Here is a 24370-nt window from a genome sequence, read left to right as displayed (position 1 = left end):
TAGCAGGATAGAATGGTAAAATAGGGGAGAATCATGGCAAAAACGAGAGCGTTGACATGTATGAAGTGAACAGGAAATGTTTGTCGGACAGCAGTTTTGTGAGGGAACGCAAAACATCTTTGCGAGGGAACGCAAAAACTTTAAAAACATATATTTTCCTATCACTCAGTTTTTTTTTTCCCATCCATTTTTTTTCTTCCACCCATTTTCCCCCCACCATCACGTCCCGTCCAGGTCTCAGTACTCGATTTATCTCTTAATATTTAGGTTATCTTTTCCAATGTCATGTTTGTAACGTTGTCTTTTTGTTAACAACTTACATTTGGTACAGTCAGCTATATAGGCGACAGTAGAAAATTACCATAAAGTATCTTCCCTTTCACTTCTTACCAAAATGTCAATTCTTGTTCTTTTTTCAGAGAAATAGCCAAGAATGCCATGTTACGCTGGCGACCTTTCCTCTATTGGACAGTATTAGGAATATTTCAGGGTCTCTTGTTCTTTTTTGGTGTCCGTTTTCTGTTCAGCAATCCAGCCCTTCAGGATAATGGGCAGGTTAGAGACTGTTATACTTTGTTTCTGTATTTACATTAAGAAATTGGGAACTGCATTTGATTTGTTCTCTGTTTTGTTTTTTCCAGGTCTTTGGAAACTGGTCTTATGGAACAATTGTCTTTACAGTCCTTGTTTTTACTGTCACATTAAAGGTTAATTGTGATTATTATTATTATTTTGTTTAAAAAGCTTCCCAGATCTCCATTTGCCATTGATTGACTGTTTTCCTTCTCTCAGTTGGCTCTGGACACGCGACACTGGACGTGGATCAACCATTTTGTGATCTGGGGCTCTTTGGCTTTTTATGTTTTCTTCAGCTTCTTCTGGGGAGGCATTATATGGTGAGGAAACATTGAAAACAGCAGTATAGTATGCTCCTCTCTTTTGAGAGTGAACGCCAATCTAATTTCAACAAGTAGGACTTGTTCCTAGATTAACATCTCTGTTGACCCTGGAACAACATTCCAATCAGCCAATCAGAATTACAGTGGTATGTTTACCGTTTATATTAAGTTTAGTCTTACTGTTACAGTAGGTTTATGCACTTCTACATGAATGTTATCTAACTATTATTCCCCTCTGATTTTGGCTATCATTTACAGTTATGGTTGGGTTTAGGGGTAGGTAATAGGTATGGATTACATTTTCAAACAGAAATGATGTTCCAAAATCAACTTGGGTGTTAATCCAGGGTCACAATAAAGTGAAATGTCACTGTTCTCGTCAGAAATTTGTTGGTCTATTTTTTTTACTAGTTTCACTTAAAATCTAATTGTAAATAATCTTTTTAACATTATTTTTAACATTATAATCTTTGATAAGTCTTAAATTCTACACTAATACTAAAAACAAACCGATTTTATGATTATCAGACTGTTCCAAACAACACTGGAAACTACACTTTTCATCTTTTTAGATGTAATATTAATATTACAATTTTAAAGTAACTATATCTTTAAATCTACAAGAATTTCATTTAAAAGTATTATATTTGGATAAAAATTTTCATGAAAATTCAGGCTACAGAAAAAAACTGTTGTTTTCAATATTTTTGTCTTGCTTCCCCTATACAAAAATATCTAAAGATTTGAATATAAGGATATATTTCTTTGAAAAGAAAGCTTACTTGTCTCATTGTTTTACTCATTTCCACTTAATACATCAAACAAGAAAAAGATATTTGCCAGTAAGGCAAAAAATATATTAAAATAAGAAACGTCCAAAAAAAAAAAAAAAGGTCTGCTTTTGTGCTTCATCCCTATTGTGAATAATTTCCAGGTGGCTTTTTTTACCACGAATAAACAAACTTTACCCTAATTTGTGGGTCCCTTATAATTAATAAATCATAAAATGTGCTCCCCACTAGTAATGTTGGAGGGGGGCCTTACAATAGTTTGTGGGCGAAAAGGGGGTCTCAGGCGAAAAAAAGGTTGGGAACCACTGGTGTACTGTGTAGCAAAAATGTACATTATGGTGATAACTAGCAGTGTGCTCAAGCAGGCCATGGTCCCAAAAATGGCTCTTTTGCCCCCAGAAGAAAAGCTCAGATCCACACCCACCTCAAATTTCATTGGTCACCAACTTAATATTAGACTTTTTTTTTTGTGAAATTTGCACTTAAAGAAAAAAACTAAAGAGGTGTTTTGTGGGCCAAAAAAACTAGTTTGTTGCCTGAGGGCAACACCATGCCATAGAAGGTTAACTTGCCTTCTCTTTCCTTCTCTCCCTCTCATATTTCCCAGGCCATTTTTGAAGCAGCAGCGTTTGTATTTTGTGTTCGCTAACATGCTCAGTTCCGTGTCCGCGTGGCTGGTGATCATCATCCTCATCCTCCTCAGTCTGCTGCCAGAAATCCTCTTGGCGGTGCTTCGAAAGCCCAAAGGACCACATTCACGACAGGTACTGTATACCATTCCTCTCTTTTCCTCTCATTTCCACAATATGCATTTCATTCTCCCAGGTTTACCTCTCCTCTGTTCCTCTTTCATCTTCCACTGTGTCCTAACCAGGCGTGTCACAACACAGTCACAGCCAATTAGAGGATATTTGAAGTTTAATATGAAGAAGGATTTTGGAACCAGTGTTGGCAGGCAAAATGCCTGGTCACTTGGTGTGGTCACGGCTGGTTAGCGCAAAAACTCTGATTTACATGGACAGGAGGACACTTTTATTACTTGTTGCTTTATCACGTCACACCTGGTTAGCACACTAAATCACTTTTTTCTTTGAACACCCTCTGTCTTTGGTATATCCACATTACCACACACACACACATTCTCATTTTCTACCTTTTTTCCTTCACCTCCGGTCTCTGTTTTTCTTCCACTTGACTGTCATGAATTACACCATTGACTTTTCTTCCTAACAGAGCTCGTTGCAGGCCTCTGAATGATTTGGATCATTCTGATTGGTCAAACAGACAGGAAGTCATTGGGTCTAATTGTTACTATCACTCTTCTTCGATGTCCTCGACTTCTGTGGCTGTTTGTCTGGCGTATCGCTCTTATTTAAATGACCTTTCTTCTGTTAGTCAAGCGCAAATACTTCCATCACCCTTAGCTGCTGTCAGTGGCTACCCAACCAGTTAACATGTACCACAGTTTGAGTCAATAAACAATAATTAGACCTCTCCAATCATTCAATTATTTAGAGGAAGCGAGCGCACACATGCTGCTTTTAGTGACGCTGGCTAAGTAGGCTTTCAGGTCAGAGATGAGCATACGGTGCTAATCTTCCCCCCTGCCACCTCACAGGTAGGTGCCACGTCCCTTCCAAGAATAATGCGTGTCAATTAAAAAGAGCAGCAGGGTGAAGTATGGTCACAATCGAATATTTATGCAGTTTATATTGTCAAACTTTTTAATGGTTAATAATAATTAAAAGGCAGGTTAGGGTAATTAGGAAAGTTATTGTATAACAATGGTTAGTTCTGTAGACTAACAAACCAATATGTAGCTTTAAGGGACTAATAATTGTGACCTTTTTTTAAATGCTTTTATTTTAGCTAAAATAAAACAAATAAGACTTTCTCCCGAAGAAAAAATATCAGACATACTGTTAAAATTTCCTTGCTCTGTAACTATAATTTGGGAAATATTAAAAAAATCAAAATAGAAATTCAAAGGGGGTTTAAGAATTAATGATTTCAACTGTAACATGATTTTTACTGACCAGTATAAAGGCCCTGTGTGAGTGTGATGCAAAGCCAGAGAAATCATATGCAGAACATGCTTGTACAGCAAACATGAAACAAGTAATCGACAGTAGTAAAATCATGCAAAGTATTCAAATAAACGCTGCTATTAAGAAGTATGCATTTATAAGCATTTTAATGCACTTTAAAGTCAGGCATGTCGATTTTTAGATCTTTGAAGTCAAAAAGATTTAGGACAAATGCGCAAAGTCTAAAACACATGGCACAAAAGCATTAATGCCTAGTTCAGACTGCGTGATTTTAGCCCCGATTTTGGCTCGCCGACAGGTTTTGAGAAATCGCCGACAAATGCCTGAAATCACAGGCAAACGCTGCTTGTGCACGTGAGTGACAATCAAACAGTATGAACTTTCAAAGACGCGATCTGAGAGAATCGCCGATGAGTCGCCGATGCCTGCGAGATATTTGGCATGCTAAATATCTGGAGCTGTCGGCGATTCAAGTCATGCCGTGTGAATTGAGTTTTGACTGAAAATAACATCAGCGATCACTTACAGCCAATGAGAGAGCAGCTTTCACTTGTGTGTGCATGTGTGTATACCTGCTGCAGGCCAGCAGGAGGCTGGGGGAGAAGTTAAAAGCGCTCTTTTTCGGTTTATTTGGACCCACGAAATGGAGGAAAAACTAGTACAGGTTTGACAGGACTCAGGAGCAGCTGTGTCTGTTTGACGCTTCATACAGAAAGAAGTTAGTTTATTATCAACGTTGAGGAAAAATGGCTAATTCCCTTTAAAACCCAGGTGAGCAAACATGTACATGTTCTACCCCCTTAAAGGCTTCTTTCTCATTATGTAGTTAATAACAAAAGATATACTACGTGTTTTTGGCTGTGAGACGTAGTTTGGACGAAGTTGTCGGCGATTCTTCCTATAGTAAAGTCATGCAATGTGAATGTCCCTTTCGCCGATCCATCTTGCAGTGTAAACAAAGCAGCGACAAAACGCTAGCCCTGATGGTCATGCAGTGTGAAAACATCTGTGACACGACTACTTTGAAAATCATGCAGTCTGAACTCGGCATAAGGGTGTGTCCGAATTCACTTTTTCCTGGAGCATGGTCTAACAGGGTTGTGCTTATTCTCATAATGAGTTTATAGTAGGGATGGGAAGATTAACCGATATGTATCGATACGCGGTCATGCGCGTGCACGATGCGAGTGCATCGGTAGAGCAGCAGAGGATGAATGAAATTTTGGAAGCAAATCGAGATGCATCGGTTTTTGCGAGATGCATCGATTTTTCCGAGATACAGCTTATGTTTTTAATATAGAATGTATTTTTTATTTATTAACAAGTGTTGTCAACCTGTTTTTGGCGCATAATTTAATCGACCTACATAAAGTAAGCCTTAGCAACGGATTTGCGGATGTGTACACTTTCACTACAACTCAGTGTATCAGGTGTGCGGATGAAGCTAGTGGTGCGCCCTCAGAAAGCGCGAGAAGCAAAACAAACATATTCCCCACTGAGTTTTAAATCTAAAGTATGGCAAGCAACATTATGGATTTAAGGATGGACGACATGACAGGACAGATGCAATTTGCAAAATGTGCCGCGCATCTGTAAAATACGCGGGCAGTACGACTAATCTGATATCTCACTTGAAGCGGCGCCACGGTGTTGTTGAGGAAGCATCTTCCAGTGTTTCTGCATCCCCGGCTTTCGCACTGCTTCAACCAGTTCCAAAAGTGGTGAGAAAAGCATTGCAAGTTTTTTTTTCCATGCGCAACAGTTCTGCTCGCTCTACGCCAATAACGAATGCTATTGCATTGTTCATCTGCAAAGATATTCAGCCTAGTGTCACGGAGAACGAAGGTTTTAAACACCTCCTCCTGTTAATTTTTATTTAATTATAATAATAATAATAATATTAATAATAATAATGATAAAAATAATTGGGTGTCACGGTGGCACAGTGGGTAGTTTGACCACCTCACAGCAAGAAGATTGCTGGTTTGTTATATTTTTATTAGCCTGTTGTTTACAGTGACAGTGATGTTTCAACGCAGCATAACTGCTAGTTCACGACCGTAAGTTTTGAATAATCAGTGGCAAAATATATCTTTGTAAAACTTATTTTCATAGTTGAAAAGTTTAATCACAATTCTTGTTGTGCAATGCTAAATTTATTTATGTTGAAAGAGTGCAAATATATACATATTTTTTTAATATATATTGCACTTATACATTCTGTTTATCTTGAAAATACTTAAATAATATGTGCTATATGTTCTAAAATGGCCCTCTACTGTAAACTGACACTCTGGCTCTGAGAGAAGAGCCAGTTTGTAAAAAAAGTCTTGGTTTTGCTTGGTTTATAAATAATTAAACTCATTCAATGGCACAGCATCCTCTTTCACATCATCTCATAAACTTGATCTAATTAGTTAGTGCTGAAATATCGCATTGTATCGTGATATGGGTGTGAATCGTATCGTGTTGCATCGCAATATGTCACAAATGTATCGCTAATATATCGGATCGTATTCTTTGTATCGAGATGCGTATCGGATCGGCATTATAGCTTAGATGCCCAACCCTAGTTTATAGTATTACATCCATTAAACCAATCAGAGTATCATCTCTGATTCTTTTTAAGAGTCAGTTGTGTCACGCCATGGTGCATTTGCCATTTACAAGACTGACTTTGGACAACTGAATGCTTTACTAGCGAGAAAACAGTTAAACAGACCATCTGCAGCGCGAGGTTTGCTTCCTCTTTACCATTACTCTACTCCTTTACTTTCGTGTTTATTAAAAAAATATAAATATGCATATAATAAATAATTCAGCTAAAAATAATATCCTTTATTTTTTCTTTATGTAAAGATATTTGTGTTATGCTGTACATCATGTGTGTATTAAGCAAGCTGTTAGCGCTTTGAACCTGCATAGGTGCATAACTAACGTGCTCTGAGCTGGGCTTTAGATTAGCTGTCAGATGGTCAGTGGCGCTATTTATTTTAGTTCTTCAATATAGCAACATACAAACAATGCATTAACACACTTCCTTTTTAGACCGGAACATGCATAAGTCCACAAAGTGGCGCAAATGGATTGGCTATTTAAACAACATGGTGCAAAACGTGGATATTAGGGTTGCTCTGGTTTGAAAATAGCAACAAATCGCGCCAACCATGACTTGCGCCTTATTGCGCCAGGTTTGTGATAGGGCCCTTTGTATTTATTTATTTAATTAATTAAACTTTTATCATTTTATTCTGTTGTTAAATTATTTAAAAGTGACAGTAAAGTTGTTTAATGTCGCATCAAAATGGTTTTAAAGACTTTTTATTAATCAAAGAAAACTATTTAAAAATATGAAGCAGCACAAAGTCAATCACTCATAATAAATAAAGTTATGAAAATATTATGTGACCTTGGAGATTGCTGATAATGAAGCTTAACTTATGAAGTCAAATGAACTGAACTGAACTTAGCCATCACATTAAAAAATTACATTTGACATCTGTTTTTTATATGATAATTTTATGCAATAATTTTTCACAGTATTACATTGAAGTGTATTTTTCCTGAAACGTATGTAGCCTTGATGCGCACAAAACCTGTTTAAAAATATTTTTGTTGCCAAACTTGTGAACGACAATGCATTTAAAGGTTAAACTAAATTAAGAACAAATTTGAGTTTATTATTCTACTCTACAGACCACACGTCTTTCATCACCAGAATAGTTAGTGTGTTTCTACCTTACTGAAAGCCTTATTCATGCTGATCTGCTGAATCAAACTGCACATACTGAAAGTTCAAGGAGTTTCTTTTAATATCTACTTGCGTTTTTCCCCTCTACTCTTCTACCACCCTTTCTCACCCTTGATCTTTTTTTCATTTCCCTGTCCTCTTTGGCCTCTCCTCCGTGCTGTGCTATAGATGAAACGACGGCTTCCTTCCTCTGGGACGTCCACTATCTTCATGCTGTCGCAGACTGCTAGCACTCACAGCTTTTCCTGGAGCGACTGAGGTCTCTCTGCCTGCTCCTCTTCTGCTTTTTGTCTCACTGTCCCTCCTGTCTGTATCTTCAGTGTCCTGCCTGCCGTCTCTCCACCTGTTTGTGAGATGTTGTTCTTTGCAAGCAAAAAAAAAGGTTGTTCTGCTCTGGCACAAATGTGTTTGTCACGGGTGCTGGGTTTGGATTGTCGGGTCAGAATGTGTATCGTGGTGGCGTTGTGTTGTGTTTTGAGGCAAGAGTTGTGAGCTGAGCCGTGGTGGCGGTTGGGTGGTCAGCTGTAAGGGCTGCAGGGTATTGTGGGGGATTCCTTCGGCTGCCTGTTTTCGGTGCCTGCTGTCTCTGCATGTCCAGCCAGCAGAATGGAGCACTTAAAACAAACAGGGTCTTCCTGCATGCATGTTCGGCCCAGCCTGCAACACTCCCCACCCAAACCACTGTCACCTTCTGTTGCGGGTGCATCGTGCCGGTTGATTCAGAGTGAGATTTTGGATGAATGTGAGAGCGAGTGCTTATTTTGTCAAATAGTTTTTGTTTTGTTTTTTTAATTTATTTTTTAGCATTGCCCAAAAATATATGTGATTGAACCCGTTAGCCTTTCTGGATACCTGTAAATTATGGCTTGGATTACCTTGGGCTGAATCCTCCAACACTATAAGGTTAAAAGACACTACAATAACTTACACCATGTCCTAACTACTTGTAAAATGGCAACTTACTAGTGACATGCAATTTGGGTTTCCTCACCAGATATGACACAACCTGTATTTAAATACCAGTGACATTCAGGATGAATAAAGCACATACTGTAATCAGAATCTGAGGTGATCACTGTCATTGTAGTGTAAGTTGTTGTTCAGCTGCGATGTCACAGAAGCTGTTTCTAAAATAGAAAGTTTGCATGTTACCACTGTAGATGGTTTGGATAAAAGCTCCTTTTAAAATGGAAAAGATGATTGGTCATGTGTTGTTAGGACATGGTGTTACACTGCCTGACCAAGAAATAGAAAAAAAAGAGGCACTGCTTCGGTTTAAGAAAGCAAAAACAGTTCACCGACAAATTAAAATGTCAGTGATGTTCAGCTCACATTTCATATGTGAAAATTAAGTTATTTATTTAAAAATAAGAAAGGTCAAATGAATATGGGCATTGTCATCTTAAATATGATAGGATTTGTCAATTCACAAGAGTTATAATGCTGCATACTGCATCAGTTTGTAACAGGGTAGGATCACGGCAGTAAAAATACAATTATAGGCTCTGAAGTATTTGCATTGCAAATCCAAACAGTGGCTTTTTCTGCCTCAGCAGTGTATTGTTATTAGTTAACACACTTAATATAATTATTATCGCTTATCCTAATAAACATATTTATTATCTTTAATTGTATTATTTTATTTTATATTTTCAAATTACACCTCGTGTAAATAAATACAAATAACAGGGGGATAGCTTTGGGGTCTTTGCCACTGGAAATCAATAAAATATTGGTAAAAAATGTTGCGTAAATTTTGTATTCATGATTAGTGGCATTGGTAGGAGTTGTAAAATGTTTTTAAAAGAAGTCTCTTAATTTAACAAAGGCATTTATTTACTAGAAATACAAAAACAACCAGGGCTTGACATTAACACCCGCGAACCCACCAAATGCTGGTAGATTTCACATGAGACGGGTTAGACAGACACCTCCATTAGCCACTTTAGCTGGTTAAAAAGTAATGTTTAAATTGCCAGAGCTGCCTCGTCCCTGAAGATTGAAATTTTCGTTTATGACCATTATTAGTGAGAGAATGAGAGGTCATACCGAATGAGAAAAAAATCAGGCACTCGGTGAGACACAGACAATCTTAGCTCACTGGCATTGTGAGTGAGGCACAGCTGATGTAATGCGCGCAATTGCTTAAAAGCTACCATTTTCTTGCGTAAAACAACCGTGCCTGGAAACGCAACTGGATTTGATCGCTTCTCTTTGAAATGGACTGGAAAAAGCAGTGCTCATGCACCCACAGTCCTGCTGCTTTCAAGAGATCTCCAGATTTTTTGTAAGCTGCAGTGGTTGCCGCTTTTGCTTTTACCAATCTTTGAACAGATTATTAATAGGCCTAACGTTAACCTTGTGCACGGGATCATCCTTTCACTATTGTGCACAGAATGTTTTTCACCTGCTTTCTTTTGCTTACAGTTTGTTAACATGGCCAGGGAATAAATTGATAAATCCTTAGAGTTGAGTCCTAAAAAGTCCTGTGAAATAAAAAATGAAAAAGATAAATTATTGAGGTGGCATGTGGACATAACACAAAATTTTAAAAATAGAAATTTTTACCATGCCAAAGTCAAGTTTATGCATATAAAATATATTGGCAAGTAAAAATGGCAAGTGGCTCGAAATGTTGGAAAACTACTAGACACAGTGATCAAAAAAGTTAATGTCAAGCCCTGATAACAACAATAGTACTATTATTGTGTAGTATTATTGCAATTCTATTTTGCTTTTAATTTTAATATATTTTAATATTTACTCCGGTCACATGTCTGATTTTTGTGTGAATTTTTTGTGTGAGTGTTAGCAAACCTTTATTTTTTTGATCATTTAATCTAGTACAACAGAGAGGCATTGTGTTAGAAAATAGCCGTTATCAATTCTACTCTGAAAGATGATCTGTATTTATTTTAAAATATGAATACATCATTGTGCCCTATGAAATTTGATAATTCCAAACGTCCTTCACAGTGTTCTGTCTTTTTTTGAAGGAGAATATACATCAGTTGTATGTTTGGGTGTGTGTATGTGCCTGTCTGATCCATCGTGTCCTAAGTGTCTTTCACCCCCCCACCCCCCTTTCAGAAAAAGCCGGGTCAGTCGAACGTTGGGGGCATCCCATCCTCTCAGTCTTCAGCCAGACCCCTGCTCATGAGAACCTTTTCAGATGAGTCCAATACTGTCATATGAACAGGTACAAGACCCCAGACTTTACAATCCGAGCCCCAATTAAGTGCCTGACCCTAGTTTTCCACAAGGGATTTGCCTACTAGTTGGTGCAGTTGCTCCTCCCTTTGGGTTCAGTCGGCCCCTCTGTGGGATCCCCTTAATTTCCCACAAATTCTCTGGAAATTCTCATTAACTCAGGATGAACTCACATCAGTTGGCTGAAAAGATTTTTAGTCTTTGTATTTTAGATAGAAATGCTAAATTACAGTTCAACATTCATACACTTTTTGAAAGATTGTTGTCATAGAAAGTTTTTTTTTCATTGACTTTCTCCATAGAAAATGCAATAACATCAACTTGATTGTGAATGTGACATCGATCCTGCAAAATTTCATACTAAACATTGTTAGAATTTTTCAGTTTTGCCATTGAAAATTATTATAAACAAAGTGGGAGCCGAACATTTGTGTATCTCAGAGCAACACTGCAGTCATTTATTCGTGGAATAGTGTTGTTTTTGATTTACTAGAGAGAGAGAGAGAATGATTCAGTGGCCATATAGACCATCACTGAGTTTGTAAATGAGCCATTTAAGTGAATGACTCAGTGAATCAGAAGTCGTAGTGATTGTCATCATAATAGTAGTAATAGTCATCATCCTAGTAGTCGTCACCATAATAAATAAATTATGCCTTTTTTAAAATTCATAGTTGTAGTAATTGTAGTAGTCGTCGTCATAAATAAAGTATGCCTTTTTAAATAAGTTGTCTTAGTAGTAGTTAGTAGTAGTTGTAGTAGGCAACTAGGCTTCGTCATAAATAAATCATGCCTTTTTCAAAAGTCATAGTAGTAAGAGTTGCCATTGTAGTAGTTTTAGTAGGCGTCGTCATAAATTATGCTTTTTTCAAAAGTCGTCATAGCAGTAGGAGTCATCGTAGTAGCTGCAGTAGTCGTCATCATAAAAAATAAATCATGCCTTTTTCAAAAGTTGTCATATTAGTAGTTAGTAGTATTCATTGTTGTAGTAGTCATAGTCGTTGTAGTTGTTATCTTCATAATACTAAATCATGACTTTTTCAAAAGCCGTTGTAGTAGTAGTCATCATAGTTGTAGTAGCAGTAGTAGTCATAGTCACAGTAGTAGTCATCATCGTAGTTGTTGTTTTTGTTGTAGTAGTAGTATTAGTCATAGTAGTAGTCATCGTAGTAGTTGGCATAGTCGTCGTTATAACTAAATCATGCCTTTTTCAAAAGCCGTTGTAGTAGTGGTTAATAGTAGTCATCATCGTAGTTGTCATAGTCATTGTTATAAATAAATCATACCTTTTTCAAAAGCTGTAGTGGTAAAAAGTCAAAGTAGTAGTCGTAGTAGTTGAAATAGTCGTTGTCATAATAATAAATCATGCCTTTTTCAAAAGTTGCTGTAGTCGTAATAGTCGTCATAACTAAATCATGCCTTCCTCAAAAGAATATGCAGTTTTGTAAAAATTTGAGCCTTCAATCAAACCATTTAAATCTGAGATTAATGATGAAAACATCAATTTATTTACTTATTTTTTGTATTTAGCATTTGCTTACTTTTAATATATTATTTTATAAGCAAAAATCAATACTGTCTTTTATACTATTAAAGAACACAATTCTTTACTACATATAGTTAAATAGCAAGGTAGCTCCACAATTCCTAATGAACTGTATAACAGTTCTTTACCCAACAGGCTGCTGTTATTGGTGAATCTTGTTTTAGAATTGTGTATAGTGTCGTTTTTCAACAGTATATTTATATGTATATATTTTTGACAGTTTTATTGCATTTTCTCTATGGAGATTTCTCAATGAATTTTGTATAAATTCTGCTCCTGAATTTTTATATTAAAAGCAAAATAATACATGAACCGTAAGAAATCCTTTCAGCCGACCAGGGGAAGCTCCGCCCCTCATGTCTTGCATGTGCTTCTTCAGTAACCCGTGATCGAGCCCTTATTAACGGACTAAACCAGTCTTCTGTCGTGTTGTTCTAGTTCATCTCATCTAGTTTTATATGTGTATGAATGACAACATGAGTATGGCTGTATTAATGTATGTGTAGTACTGAATGTGAAAGCACAGTGTCATGTTTGTCTAAATGTGGTGGGTATTTGTGTGGTGTGGTCGTTGTTGTGTTTTTACTTTTGAATCTTTTTAATTCAATTTCATTATAAGGTTGTTCAATCCTTCTTAATGGCTGTCTAACCATTGAATGGATGTATTTTGGTTCCAGTGATCGTTCCCTTGCATTAATGCTTTGCGTTGTGCATGCTACTGTGCCTGTTTCGCATGTTTGCCTTTGCTTAAAGCTTTTGGGGTCAGTTTGTGAAGGTTGTTAAACGTTATCGGTGAGGCTGTAGATAGGAGGTAAATCACCAGCATTAAACTTGCTCTTCTGTTCTTCTCAGCTGTCAGAGGATCCCTCGACTCACAATGACAGGTAAAGTGCTCTGTATGATCTGAAGGAATGTTCTGAGTTCGACACAAGCTAATATTAAATTTGATCTGTTTACCAACAGTTTCACCCAAAAGAATTATACAAATGAATGCCCCATATTTCAAAATTGAATAATAACTTGTGAACAAGAGTCCCTTTTCACTCATAATAGACTCGTTCTTGCCATTTTTTCCTGTTTCACAATGAAAATAGTTTCAAGAAAATCCAAAGAGATGCTTTTGTTTTGTGCATCTTCGTGCAACACTTTTGGTAAACGGGCTTTGAATGAATCAAGTGAGTCACTGATTCAGTGATTCATTCATAGGCTTCTTTAGAATTCTTTAGCATCCAGATCTCACTGTTTTGCAGCAAAACACCACTAGATGACTCAAAACATGCCTTTTTTTAAACTACAGATTAAACTTAAAATTTGACTACTTACAAAATCACAAAATTTCTTGAGGAAGTAGTTCATTTAAAAAAAAAAAAAAAAAAAAATATATATATATATATATATATATTTATATGAGCTATATCACATGAATAGCTGTGTGATATGGCTGTATATTGGCACTGGTATAATCATGCATATAAATAAGAAAATCAGACACGGAGAGTCTCAAAATCCTTTTGTATGAGGAACTACTTTCCTACAGCAGATGTCAGAACAGCAGAAGCAATTGCTGCTTCACCAACATCACTTTAGAGCTAGTGTTTAAATGATTCTCTTACGTAATGTCTAAAGTGATGACAAAGCAGGTTATTTTGCTCACATTTTAAGATTATAAATCTGAACAGCATGAAATGGCATCAGTCTACAGAGATATCTCCCAGTATTTCACTGGGGATATCACAGTAATTAACCCCAAAAAAGCCAAAGCAAAGCAAACCAAACACTACCAGATTACTGTTGTGTTTTTGCTAAGGAGAAACGCTAAACACATTCAGGCATTTCTTCTTCCTTTCTTTTTACTGAACTAGTCTGCAGTAACGAAAACAAGATAGTCATTGAAAAACAAACAGATAGCCAACCAAAAAGTTACTTGGGGTTATACAAAGAGTGACCAACCCAAAATACGTACATTCCTACTATGTAAGTTCCATCTCACACTCAACATTCTACAATTACTATGGTATAAATACAGCAGTACAACATACATAAGAGAGAGATAGACTTAGAATGTCACTCACCAGATTATCATGATTTGATCAGCTGTAGTTTGTAGTTTTATACTAAGTTTTAGGGCTTATTATGTGGTCTCTGTCACCATCTTGTAGATGGACAAAATCAACCATCTTCAGTATGATAGACTGATGGATGCAGACGTGCTGTATCTTTGAAACTATAAATATTTAAAACAGGCACTATCCTTAAAAAATAAACTGCATAGTTACAATCTAAACAACCACATTCTTGCCTAATAAAGACTCAAAAGTACATTATGTTGTCCAACAGCTGCAGTATTTGTTAAACTTTAGTTCTCTGCTTGCCACTCATCGGGGCAGAGTGAATAGGCTGTACGAGTTCTGATCTTGCAGAATATCGCACTTTTATCTGCCAACCAGATTCGAGAACCAGACAGAACTGTTGTGTACATTCTATAGTCTATGTTATGAATGTAATATGGATTTACTACATTTGTCATGTTTGTTATCCAGTTGCTTTATGCCAACTTATTTACTTTTTTCGACATTCTACTTATGTATCATACTGTTTCTAACCTGCTTTATAGTAGAGAATGTTATTATTCTATTTTATTTTATTTAGCTGCAACTTTTCTTTTCTTGCTACATAAAAATCAGATTGACAGAGATTTCAGAAAAGGTTTTACCTTTCTACTAAATAGAGCTTGTTTTAAATCCAGAACATTCCTTAAATCATGATCTTCATCAGGGCTTTTTTGTTGCTCGAAATAAAATGAGTGAATCACTCCTGACCAGATTTTTCTTTGATTTTTATTTTTTAATTTTTTTTATTAAAATTTTTTTTTCTTGTTTGTTTGTTTGTGAAAGTGCTTTTTTGTTGGTGCAGATCAGGTTGATTCGATTTTGGGTTAGTAGTGTGTACAAAATCAACTGGCTTTGTGTTTGGTTTGGTTATTTTTAACGAATCAATCAAATACGAGATGAACTAACCAGATTTCTCACTGTTTTTGACGTGTGCTAAAGAGTTTTGTGTGGTGATATTTTTTGTGCACCACAGACGGCTGCTGTCACACCTCTCTCCTATAAGCATCTGAAGGAGCTCTACTGATGTCCATAGACGGCTTTGGGTTTAGACTACTGATGGGACCTTTGCATCTGACGGGGTCGCTGCTCTTCCTCCTGCCTGTTTAAAGCAAACACGATAATGGAACCAACTTTAAACTGATCAAACCAGGCTTTTGTCTTTCATGTCCTCTCAAAGTTTGACATCCCCGCATGATTCCACCAGAACTACGTTTTCATACGGTGTTCTGCCTTTCCCTACTGCCGGACTTTCATATTTATCCTTACCAGGATAAATGTGTCTTTGGATAAGTTGCCAGTAGCGCTTAACTGCTACCGAATGTACCAACGTCCTTGCATGATCACCCTAAAACAGTCCAGCTTTCCACCGTCGCCATTCTCTTTGGTTTACTTCATTTGTAGGCAGACAGTTGGGCCTCTTTTGTGACCGGTTGCCAGGTGTGACCGCAATCCCAAAATCGTAGTTTAGCATTTTTTGATATGTAGCTGTTTGAGATCCCTAAATGTGAGCTCTCTCTTTAAGATGCTGCAACAAGGGCCCTGACCCTATGGGTATAAAAGCTGCCTTTCAACAACTTGCTGTTTGTTCGACCACAAAGAGTTCTGGGATTTGTTTTCCTGATGACATTGTATGTACGTGTGTGTGTGTGTGTGTGTGTGTGTGTGTGTGTGTGTGTGTGTGTGTGTGTGTGTGAGAAAGTGAAAACCACTTTGATTTCTGAAGACGTTTCTTATAATGTACTGTTGCTTTCTTTCATTGTTACTCTTTGTTGAAACAGGGATCAGTTTACAGGTGGATTACATATTTGAGAAATGTACTAGTGAAAAGTTGCTTGATGCCAAAAAAAAAAGGATAAGGATTCTATCAAAGCGGGTGACCGGCTCTATTTTTTCTACCCTTGAAGATGAACCATCACATATTAAGATTTGTCCTCAATGCGCAGTTATTTGCGTATTTCGAACTGAGTTTGATGTTTATTGTGAATGCGTCCATTTTATGTACCAGGCCAGTGCTTGAAAACATGCCTTCACCTCCATGCAGACAATACACTTTTACATTTTTTGTTTGTTTGTTTGTTTGTTTGTTTGTTTTTTGAGAGAGAGAAGTTACTGAACTAATCACACTGCACTGACAGATAGCACTTGTGTTTCCCGCCTATCAGAGATTCTCCCACTGACCATGCTGTAATCCGGGTTATGCCCATTTATTGGCATCTGTTGGTGCAGTGTGAATTGTCCTTAATGATGGTCAAATCAAAGCTGTTGCTCTGGTAAATTTTAAAGCCTGCCCTCTAGTGGTTTAGAGGACATGCAATCTTCTTTCTTCGCTTCTGAATACATTCCATTACAATCTACGTGCCATAATTTCAGTCACTTTTTAGAATATAATTCAATTGTTTTGTTTTTGACTGTAATTCTATTTGACATATTTATTGTACCTATTGTTGTTCTACTCACAGATGCTCTATTTTTGTCAGAGGTTTTCATTCTCTTTTTAAATTGTGAATCATTATCAGCTTGTGCCAATTGTTTTGTTGTTTTGCCTGTGCAATCCGCTGTTGAACAGATTGGGTTTCTGTAGACCAGCAGCTCTGGGCTCTTTCTTTGATCAGAGATCATCTTGTAGTATATGGTGTGAATGCAGCTGAGATCTGCATCCCTTTAATATGAATGATCTGTTACTCTGTTTGCTTCTAGTCCAAAATAGGTGTTAAAAAAGCAGATGTCTGGCATTTTTCTTGATTATGTTTCTTTTAAACAATGCCATATGAAAGATGCCCCATTCCAGCTTCAGCTATATCTTCAAGCGTGCATGTGTGTGTGGATTATCTATGGGGAAGTGGTGTGTGTTAGACCTCTGACTGTGTCATGATGCTAAGCATCTTAAGCTCGGCTCTCAATCTTGGGCTGAGTTTAATCCAGCTGTATCACAGCCCTGCGTGTACCGCCAGGCCTTCTTTTCATTTCTGTTTGTGAATCAGCTTTCTAGAGGAAATGTATCAGAGCTCTGGAATGGATATATTTGCTTGTCAGCTAGACGGGTGTCCGGTTGGAGAGGTGCTTCAGTGTGAACATTAATCCAACATGAGCCTTTTTTCATTTTTGTCAGTGCATGTGTGACCACTAATGCCACCACTGGACTGAACCCTGGTGAGCTCATACACACATTCTACATCACATCTTCATGCGTTTGCTCAGCTCAGTTCAGGAGGGGGAAACAGAACTTGCCTGCAATGTTTGAAATTTCCAAACAGACCTTTAAATTACTTCAGAGATGCTATTTTCAAAGCTTATGATAATTCTTGGATTCTCATGTTGCCTGAAAAAAAAATATCTATATAAATATTTGATTGTATTTTTAATGAAACTTTTTGAGGCACTTTTTATAAGAAAAAGAAAATGACTATTTAAAAAAAAAAAAGCTATGAAAGGCGGCCTGAATGTGGAGCGTGAGACAGGGCTGAGATGTGAGGTGAATCAGGCATCATCACGGTCAGCCCTGCTCCATCCATCATGTCCCTCAGGCTCCAGCTGATCTGAATGTACCTCTCAAGACCAGTCTGTTTCAAACATGTTTTCTTTAATAAAAAGCTGTTTTAAAAGAAGACATTTGTGTGTTGTCTTTATTGTCTCTAGGGTGACAGCTGTTGTTGTAATTTGTGTTAATTATGTGTGTGTAAAAGAGAGTGTGTGTGTGTGTGTGTATGTGTAAATACATGTAAATATGTATTTTTAACATATCTAACATTATGTATTTGTGCATGTGTACATTTGTTTGTGCCTGGTCGTAATGCAAAAACAAAATATAGAAAAATATTTGCTTATGTGAATCAATTTTCAGTAGTACACATTATTAATATTATTATTAAAATAAATACTATAATGAAACATATTTTGAACTCAAATCTATGAATGTCCTATACCTTTGATAAAAGCAGTTACAGTAAAATTTAACAATGTTCACAACAATAATTGAATAAAATAATAACAATAGTAACAGTATAGGATTATAATAATTATTTGTATGTATTATAAAATATAATTAATGCTGATGATGATATATTGATAATATTTTTGTATTATTATTAGTTAAAGGGCACCTTTGATGAAAATCATCTTTTGTAAGCTGTGTTTGGACAGAATTGAGTGCAGGTATAGTGTGTCTGCAGTCATACTGGTGTGATAAACACAATAAGTCTCTTTTTAATTTCCAAATAGGATCCAAACCCATCCCATTTTGAGGTACACTGCAACGTGACATACAATAGCAGTGCAGTTCCCTGCCCAATATATTGATTAGCAGCTGCGTATTAACATGTCTGCGTAGTAACGCGTACAATCATATCAACGAGACGCAAAGCAACCAGGAATGAAAGATCTGTTCATCTCTCTGATCATCAGTCATTATCAAATGTGATTGAGTGAGTTTTACAAGTTTAAAAAAATTTTAAAACTGTGTACGTTTGTAATAAATTACAGTGATTTACCATCTTTATCACCACAGCTGCATGTCAGTACAATTATTAAAAAAATGTGCTTCAATCCTTGTTTGTTGATGTTACACCAGGTTTATTTTGTACATTAACATAACGGATATCAATACATACATGGATATTAATGTGTATCCTGTCACATTTGCCGTGCAAAAACAGTGCAAATTTAGAGCGCAAGTTGTGTCCCCCCACTGTGTTTGTGGCTGACTCATCATTGCAGAAAGGCTTGAATTAATTCAACAACAAATACGTCAAATAATCATTGGGAAAGTTCTCACTGTAGAATTTCTCACAAATGTTACGCGAGATCTGCTTCCTTCATGTCTGTCACTGTGCTGTTTATCTGACGCAGCCGAAGTTTGAGGCAAACTCTGACAGGCACGTGTGAATGGTGAGCGAGTAGAACTAGCATTAAAGGCACAGGCCACAAAATCAGCTACAAGCTGAAAATTACAAACTTCTGAAAGGTTTAATCAATAATCTGATGGGTGTTTTGAGCTGAAACCTTACAGACACATTCTGGAGACACAAAAGACTTATCTTAAATCATGAAAAAGGGGTAAAATAGGTGCTCTTTAATAGTATTGCTTTAGCTAGACTTGGATAGTCCTTTATTTTTACCTACAATTTAGTTGTTCATGCGTGAAAGTTGAATTCAATGACAATGTTTGTATAAAATAATATTTGTTTTAATGTGGGTTTTATTATTAAAAATAGTCAATAAGATGTTATGTTTGTGTTGTTTGTGCTGTATTTCTCTAACAATTGTAGAGGATGTGCACACTGTATTTACCATATGTAATTTAAAACCACTAGTGTCTCAAGGACATGAGATGTGGTTGTAGAAGCATAAATAGTCTGATCTCTGATTACAATGCCTCTTATTCATGCAGCTGTTTGTCTTTGCGCAATTTTCCCACGCGTCATACTTTTCTGTATTCTGAACAATGAAACTCTTCAGTCTAGGAAGAGAAAATAGTTTTGCTGTCAATAGTGATATTCAGAACAGCTTGCCTTTCTCTCTTTCTCTTTCTGTCTCTGTGTGTGTGTGTTTGTAAGAGCGAGTAAGCCTGAATCTGGGTGTAATACAGCAGGCAGAGATCCTTTACAGCAGTGAGAGAAGCCACTCCCGGTGACCAATGAGAAACCTGGAGCTCAGCGGGAGGCGTGCCCTCTACTCCACACTGGAGAAAGTCAATGGGGAGGGAGTTGGCAGAGTGTCAATAGTCAGTCCAACAGCGATGCAGATCTGACGCACTCCAACTCAGGAGTTAGTGTGTTTTCAGACCGTCAGCACTGTGGACGGGAAACCCTTTTAATCCTATTCACTTTGTGTATGTGTGTGGTTTCTGTAAGCTGAGATGTGATGTTGCAGTGGCACCTCGGGCTGCAGCAGACTGATCTTTCCGGATAGCGGTTTTCCTCCAGCGTTTGGAGTTTGCTGATGCACTTGTTCCTGCTCAAGGTGACTGAAGCGAATCCTCGTTTGGGATCTGTGGATGTTGTCCACAATGAATTCTGAGTGGAGTAGTGGGATGTAAAGGCCTGGACGGGCTCAGAGTTGAGTCACACCTCTCTCCGGGAACAGCCAGGGAATGGGCTCGGCCTCTCCTCCGGAGCCCCAAAAAGACATGGAGGGCTATTATAACCTTTTGCAGGCAGGCTCGGAGCTGGAGAGCACACTGCAGCGTGAGTATATGTGTGTGTGTGTGTGTGTGTGTGTGTGTGTGTGTGTGTGTGTGTGTGTTTGAATCAACTCTTTTTTTTAATATAAGGAATGCCTGATTTCAGGATGTTCACTGGTGGTTTGTGTGATATTGCAAGGATTATGTGTGCTATTTATAACTTGATGGAGTTTTAGCCATAACCTAGATTTGATATTTGATAATCTGGTTGAATGGATGTGCAGGAGGTCTGTAATGAAATGCAAAGGACTTCTAGAAGCATATTCTGGATGGATACATATTTTATTGGGAACATTTTAGTATAATTTATTATTATTAATGCTGGTTAAATGATTAATATTTTTCATAAATTAGAGTTTGAGGTTCCTCATGGTTCTGCAAGAGAAAATGCAATGCACAAAAAGGCTTTAAAATGGAGATGATAACACAAGTTTAACAATACTAATGATGTTTAAAATCAGTAGAAAATAAGTAATGGATAATTTAATCAAATAAAAAGGTGTAAAACTGTCAAACGTTTTGCTAAGATGATCAAATAAATGGATATTAAAGAAATTCATTTTTTAAAAAGCAATAAAATAATCTAACTTTTGCAAATCACTATGAAAAAGATTAAAAAGTTTTAAATTAGTGTATGCAAAATGTTGTGATGTAAATCACACAAAGTAAAATATTAATAAAAAATTATATTTTAATAATATTATTACTAAATAATAATAATATAAAAAAATATTTATCAAATTAAATTGTATATATATATATATATATATATATATATATATATATATATATATATATAATTATTATTATTGTTATTATATATATATATGCTGTTCTTCTAAACCAGCAGCTTAATTCTTCAAAAGTTCTTGTTTCATGTTCAACAGAAGAAGAAAAAAACTTGAGGATTAAATTGGTTGAGAATTTTCTTTTTTAGTAAACTGTCCATTTAACTAATGTCAACAAATACATTTGATGCTAAAATGTATTAGTAATTACTGAGATTAACTTGATCTTATAGATTTAAAAAATACTTCATTGTTGATTCATGTTAACACGTATTGCTACACTGCTCTCTGCAAAACTTGATTGTGATTGGCCAATCAACATTCCAAGTTATGTTATTCCCAGATAACAACCGATCAAACGATTAACACAGACTCATCAGGATACTTCAGTTCACCCTGATCCATTTGCTTTGTGCTGCTGCTAAGTCTGGTTTTCAAATAATAGGTTTTTGTATTCCAAAAATATTAAATAATAGGTTTTGTTTTCAAATAATAAGTTTTTGTGATCCAAAATATTAAATAATAGGTTTTTATGTTACAAAAATATTAAATAAAATATTTGTGTGTTAAAAATATTGAATATTTGTTTTGGTTTTCAAATAATAAGTTTTTGTGTTCCAAAAATATTAAATAATGGATTTGGTTTTCAAATAATAGGTTTTTGTGTTCAAACTTCAGACAATATTTAATACTAGGTTTTTGTGTTAAAAATATTAAATAATAGGTTTTTGTGTTCCAAAAATATTAAATGATAAAAAAAATTAGATAATAGGTTTTTGTGTAAAAAAAAAAAATTAAATATGAGGTTTGGTTTTTAAATATTTTTTTGTTCAAAAATATTAAATAATAGGTGTTTGTGTTAAAAAAATCAAATAATTGTCTTGTGTTTAAAAAAAATAGGTTTGGTTTTCAAGTAATAGGATTTTGTGTTCAGACAATATTTAATATTATAGGTTTTTGTGTTCCAAAAATAAAAAAATAGGTTTTTGTATTACATATGAAATAATAGGTTTGGTTTACAAATAATATGTTTTTGTGTTCAGACAATATTTAATAATAGGTTTTTGTGTTAAAAAATAGGTTTTTAGGTAAATACCAGTTTAAATGTAATTTAAAGTAAAAATGTGCAAAAACAAATACTTATCCATACATAATTCCAACATACGCTTCCTGAATTAATCTCCTTTTAATTTTCAATATTTAGAGCATTTTCAAGGACAGATACAGTAAGCTGTGTGTTTATAATCACACACTGTGAATTTGGGCCAGCAGCGAGATTAAAGGATCAAAATAGAAGTCCTGTCCATATTACAAACTGGGCTTCGAGACAGTTTAGTAGATCACCTGCTTTTAACCCCACGTCCTGCTCCTTTGCTTCTCAGTTCAGCATTAAGCCCACCGAATATTCTTCAGACAGTGACTCAGCATCTTCATTTTTAGCCAGCGTGTCTTTCCTCAGGCCACAGTTAAAAGCATTTAAAGGTCTGCGTCTGAATCACTCCACTCTGCTGTGTGTTATGTAATATTTACTGCTTTACTTCACAATGCTTGGGTTTCCTCAACGTGATTGTTGTAGGATTATTGGCAGTGTATCTCAGGTTGTTGGCGTAGGGTGGTTTTATGTGAGTGTGTGCTGTTTGTTATGTTGTAATGATGCAGTTTAATATGAGCAGCTCCTCTCAGGCTTATCCAGGTTCACAATGATAACATTCTGGTGCATTGTGAACACTGTAGAGAACACCCATGCTGGAGGACACTGAAGAAGATATTACTCACTTTATTTTAATTGAGGATTTTTAATTTTGAATAAAAATAAGTTCGCTACACTGAAACAAATGATTTATTGGATGTACAGGTTTTTTTTTAAGGTAAGTGGTTGCAAACAATTTTTATGGGTTGAATTGAAACAAACTAACTAAATTTAGTATGTTCAACTTCATTTGTAGGTTTAAATTCAGCCCACAAAAACAGTTTGCAAACACTTTCTTTAAAAATGTTAGTAAATCCAATAAATCATTATTTTTCATTATACAGAAATATGATGTTGTTCTAATATACCCCATCCAAGATATATTGTAGAAAATACAATAAAAGTACATGATTAAAGAAGATATTTAGCAGGAAGGGTGGTCCTTGGTGATACATAATATGAAAGATAATGCTGGTCAGCATGTTGCAAGGAAAAAAAAATATGCAGAACCAAAACAGATATGCAGTTTGATGACACTGAATAGGTTGTTTTAAATCACATGGTTCTGGTGACGCATGAAATTAAGTTGGAGGGCAGGAAGTGAAAAACTGAATGGAACACATAGAGGAAAGTCCATATTTTTGTGATTTATACCATATTTCAAAGGAGACATAAATAGAAAATAAGCACATATGTTGGGTGTGATCTTTAAATCATGAAGAGGGTGGAGTTTTCTACTGAACTAAAACCTATTTGCCTGTCATCCAGGCGGTACATACTGTCTAATCTATTACGTTACATGACAAAATACTATAGTAAATACTATAGTATTTGGAAGCATATAGATAACTACTTGGAATAAACTGTCAGTAATTATAGCTGTGGGTCAACACAATTGTTGTTATGAACAAATTGTTCAATATGCTTCAATTTTCTACATTTTTATTTATTTATTTATTTTTGCAAGGGCGAAAAACTGCTCCACAATAATAACTATCTAGTTTTGTCATAAGGGTTGCATTTCTTTTTTTGTTCTATCTACTTAGCTACTAATATTCACCGCTGCTGCGCATCTTGATGTTCACGTTACGGTTGTTAGTTGTGCTGAAACGCCAGTATGACATGGGTTATTGCAAAGACGGAGATTTCACAGCAGTGATTACATGGCTGGGTGCTTTATTTATATTCTCCTGGATTTTGTATAAGTGTGGTGGTGTTTTTTGTGTGGTGCTGATTTTTTTTTTATAGCCCGTTAACATATCATACACATAGCTAGGCCTGTATATAATCTTTATTAGTGCTGTCAAACAAATTATCATGTTCAAAAAAGTTTGTACAGATGTATGTATTGAAATAAA

At 35.9% G+C, this 24370-nt stretch overlaps 2 protein-coding genes across 9 annotated transcripts in view; both read left to right on the top strand.

The window, feature by feature from the left end:
- The window catches only part of atp11c (ATPase phospholipid transporting 11C (ATP11C blood group)), a 129139-nt gene extending 111181 nt beyond the window's left edge, over positions 1 to 17958 (top strand). Inside the window, exons 25-32 of one of the 5 annotated variants that reach the window (XR_012389830.1) lie at positions 420 to 555; positions 642 to 707; positions 793 to 896; positions 2298 to 2454; positions 7658 to 7748; positions 10580 to 10688; positions 13098 to 13129; positions 15330 to 17958. Coding sequence is in view for 4 of the 5 variants with exons in the window: in XM_021472834.3 (XP_021328509.1) it covers positions 420 to 555; positions 642 to 707; positions 793 to 896; positions 2298 to 2454; positions 10580 to 10684 (568 nt within the window). In the remaining variant the exon portion in view is untranslated. The remainder of the gene's footprint in view (positions 1 to 419; positions 556 to 641; positions 708 to 792; positions 897 to 2297; positions 2455 to 7657; positions 7749 to 10579; positions 10689 to 13097; positions 13130 to 15329) is intronic. The other 4 variants (XM_021472834.3, XM_073922018.1, XM_021472836.3 and 1 more) reach the window with 4 other exon arrangements.
- Positions 17959 to 20071: 2113 nt separating this feature from the next.
- The window catches only part of mcf2a (MCF.2 cell line derived transforming sequence a), a 62329-nt gene continuing 58030 nt past the window's right edge, over positions 20072 to 24370 (top strand). For all 4 annotated transcript variants that reach the window (XR_012389806.1, XR_012389805.1, XM_005173226.6 and 1 more), the window contains exon 1: positions 20072 to 20538. Coding sequence is in view for 2 of the 4 variants with exons in the window: in XM_005173226.6 (XP_005173283.2) it covers positions 20445 to 20538 (94 nt within the window). In the remaining 2 variants the exon portion in view is untranslated. The remainder of the gene's footprint in view (positions 20539 to 24370) is intronic.

The sequence above is a fragment of the Danio rerio genome, chromosome 14 (genome assembly GCF_049306965.1).
Source record: "Danio rerio strain Tuebingen ecotype United States chromosome 14, GRCz12tu, whole genome shotgun sequence".
NCBI classification, from domain to species: domain Eukaryota; kingdom Metazoa; phylum Chordata; class Actinopteri; order Cypriniformes; family Danionidae; genus Danio; species Danio rerio.
Note: the sequence above shows the minus strand (reverse complement) of the source record. Positions and strands in the feature narration are given on the sequence as shown.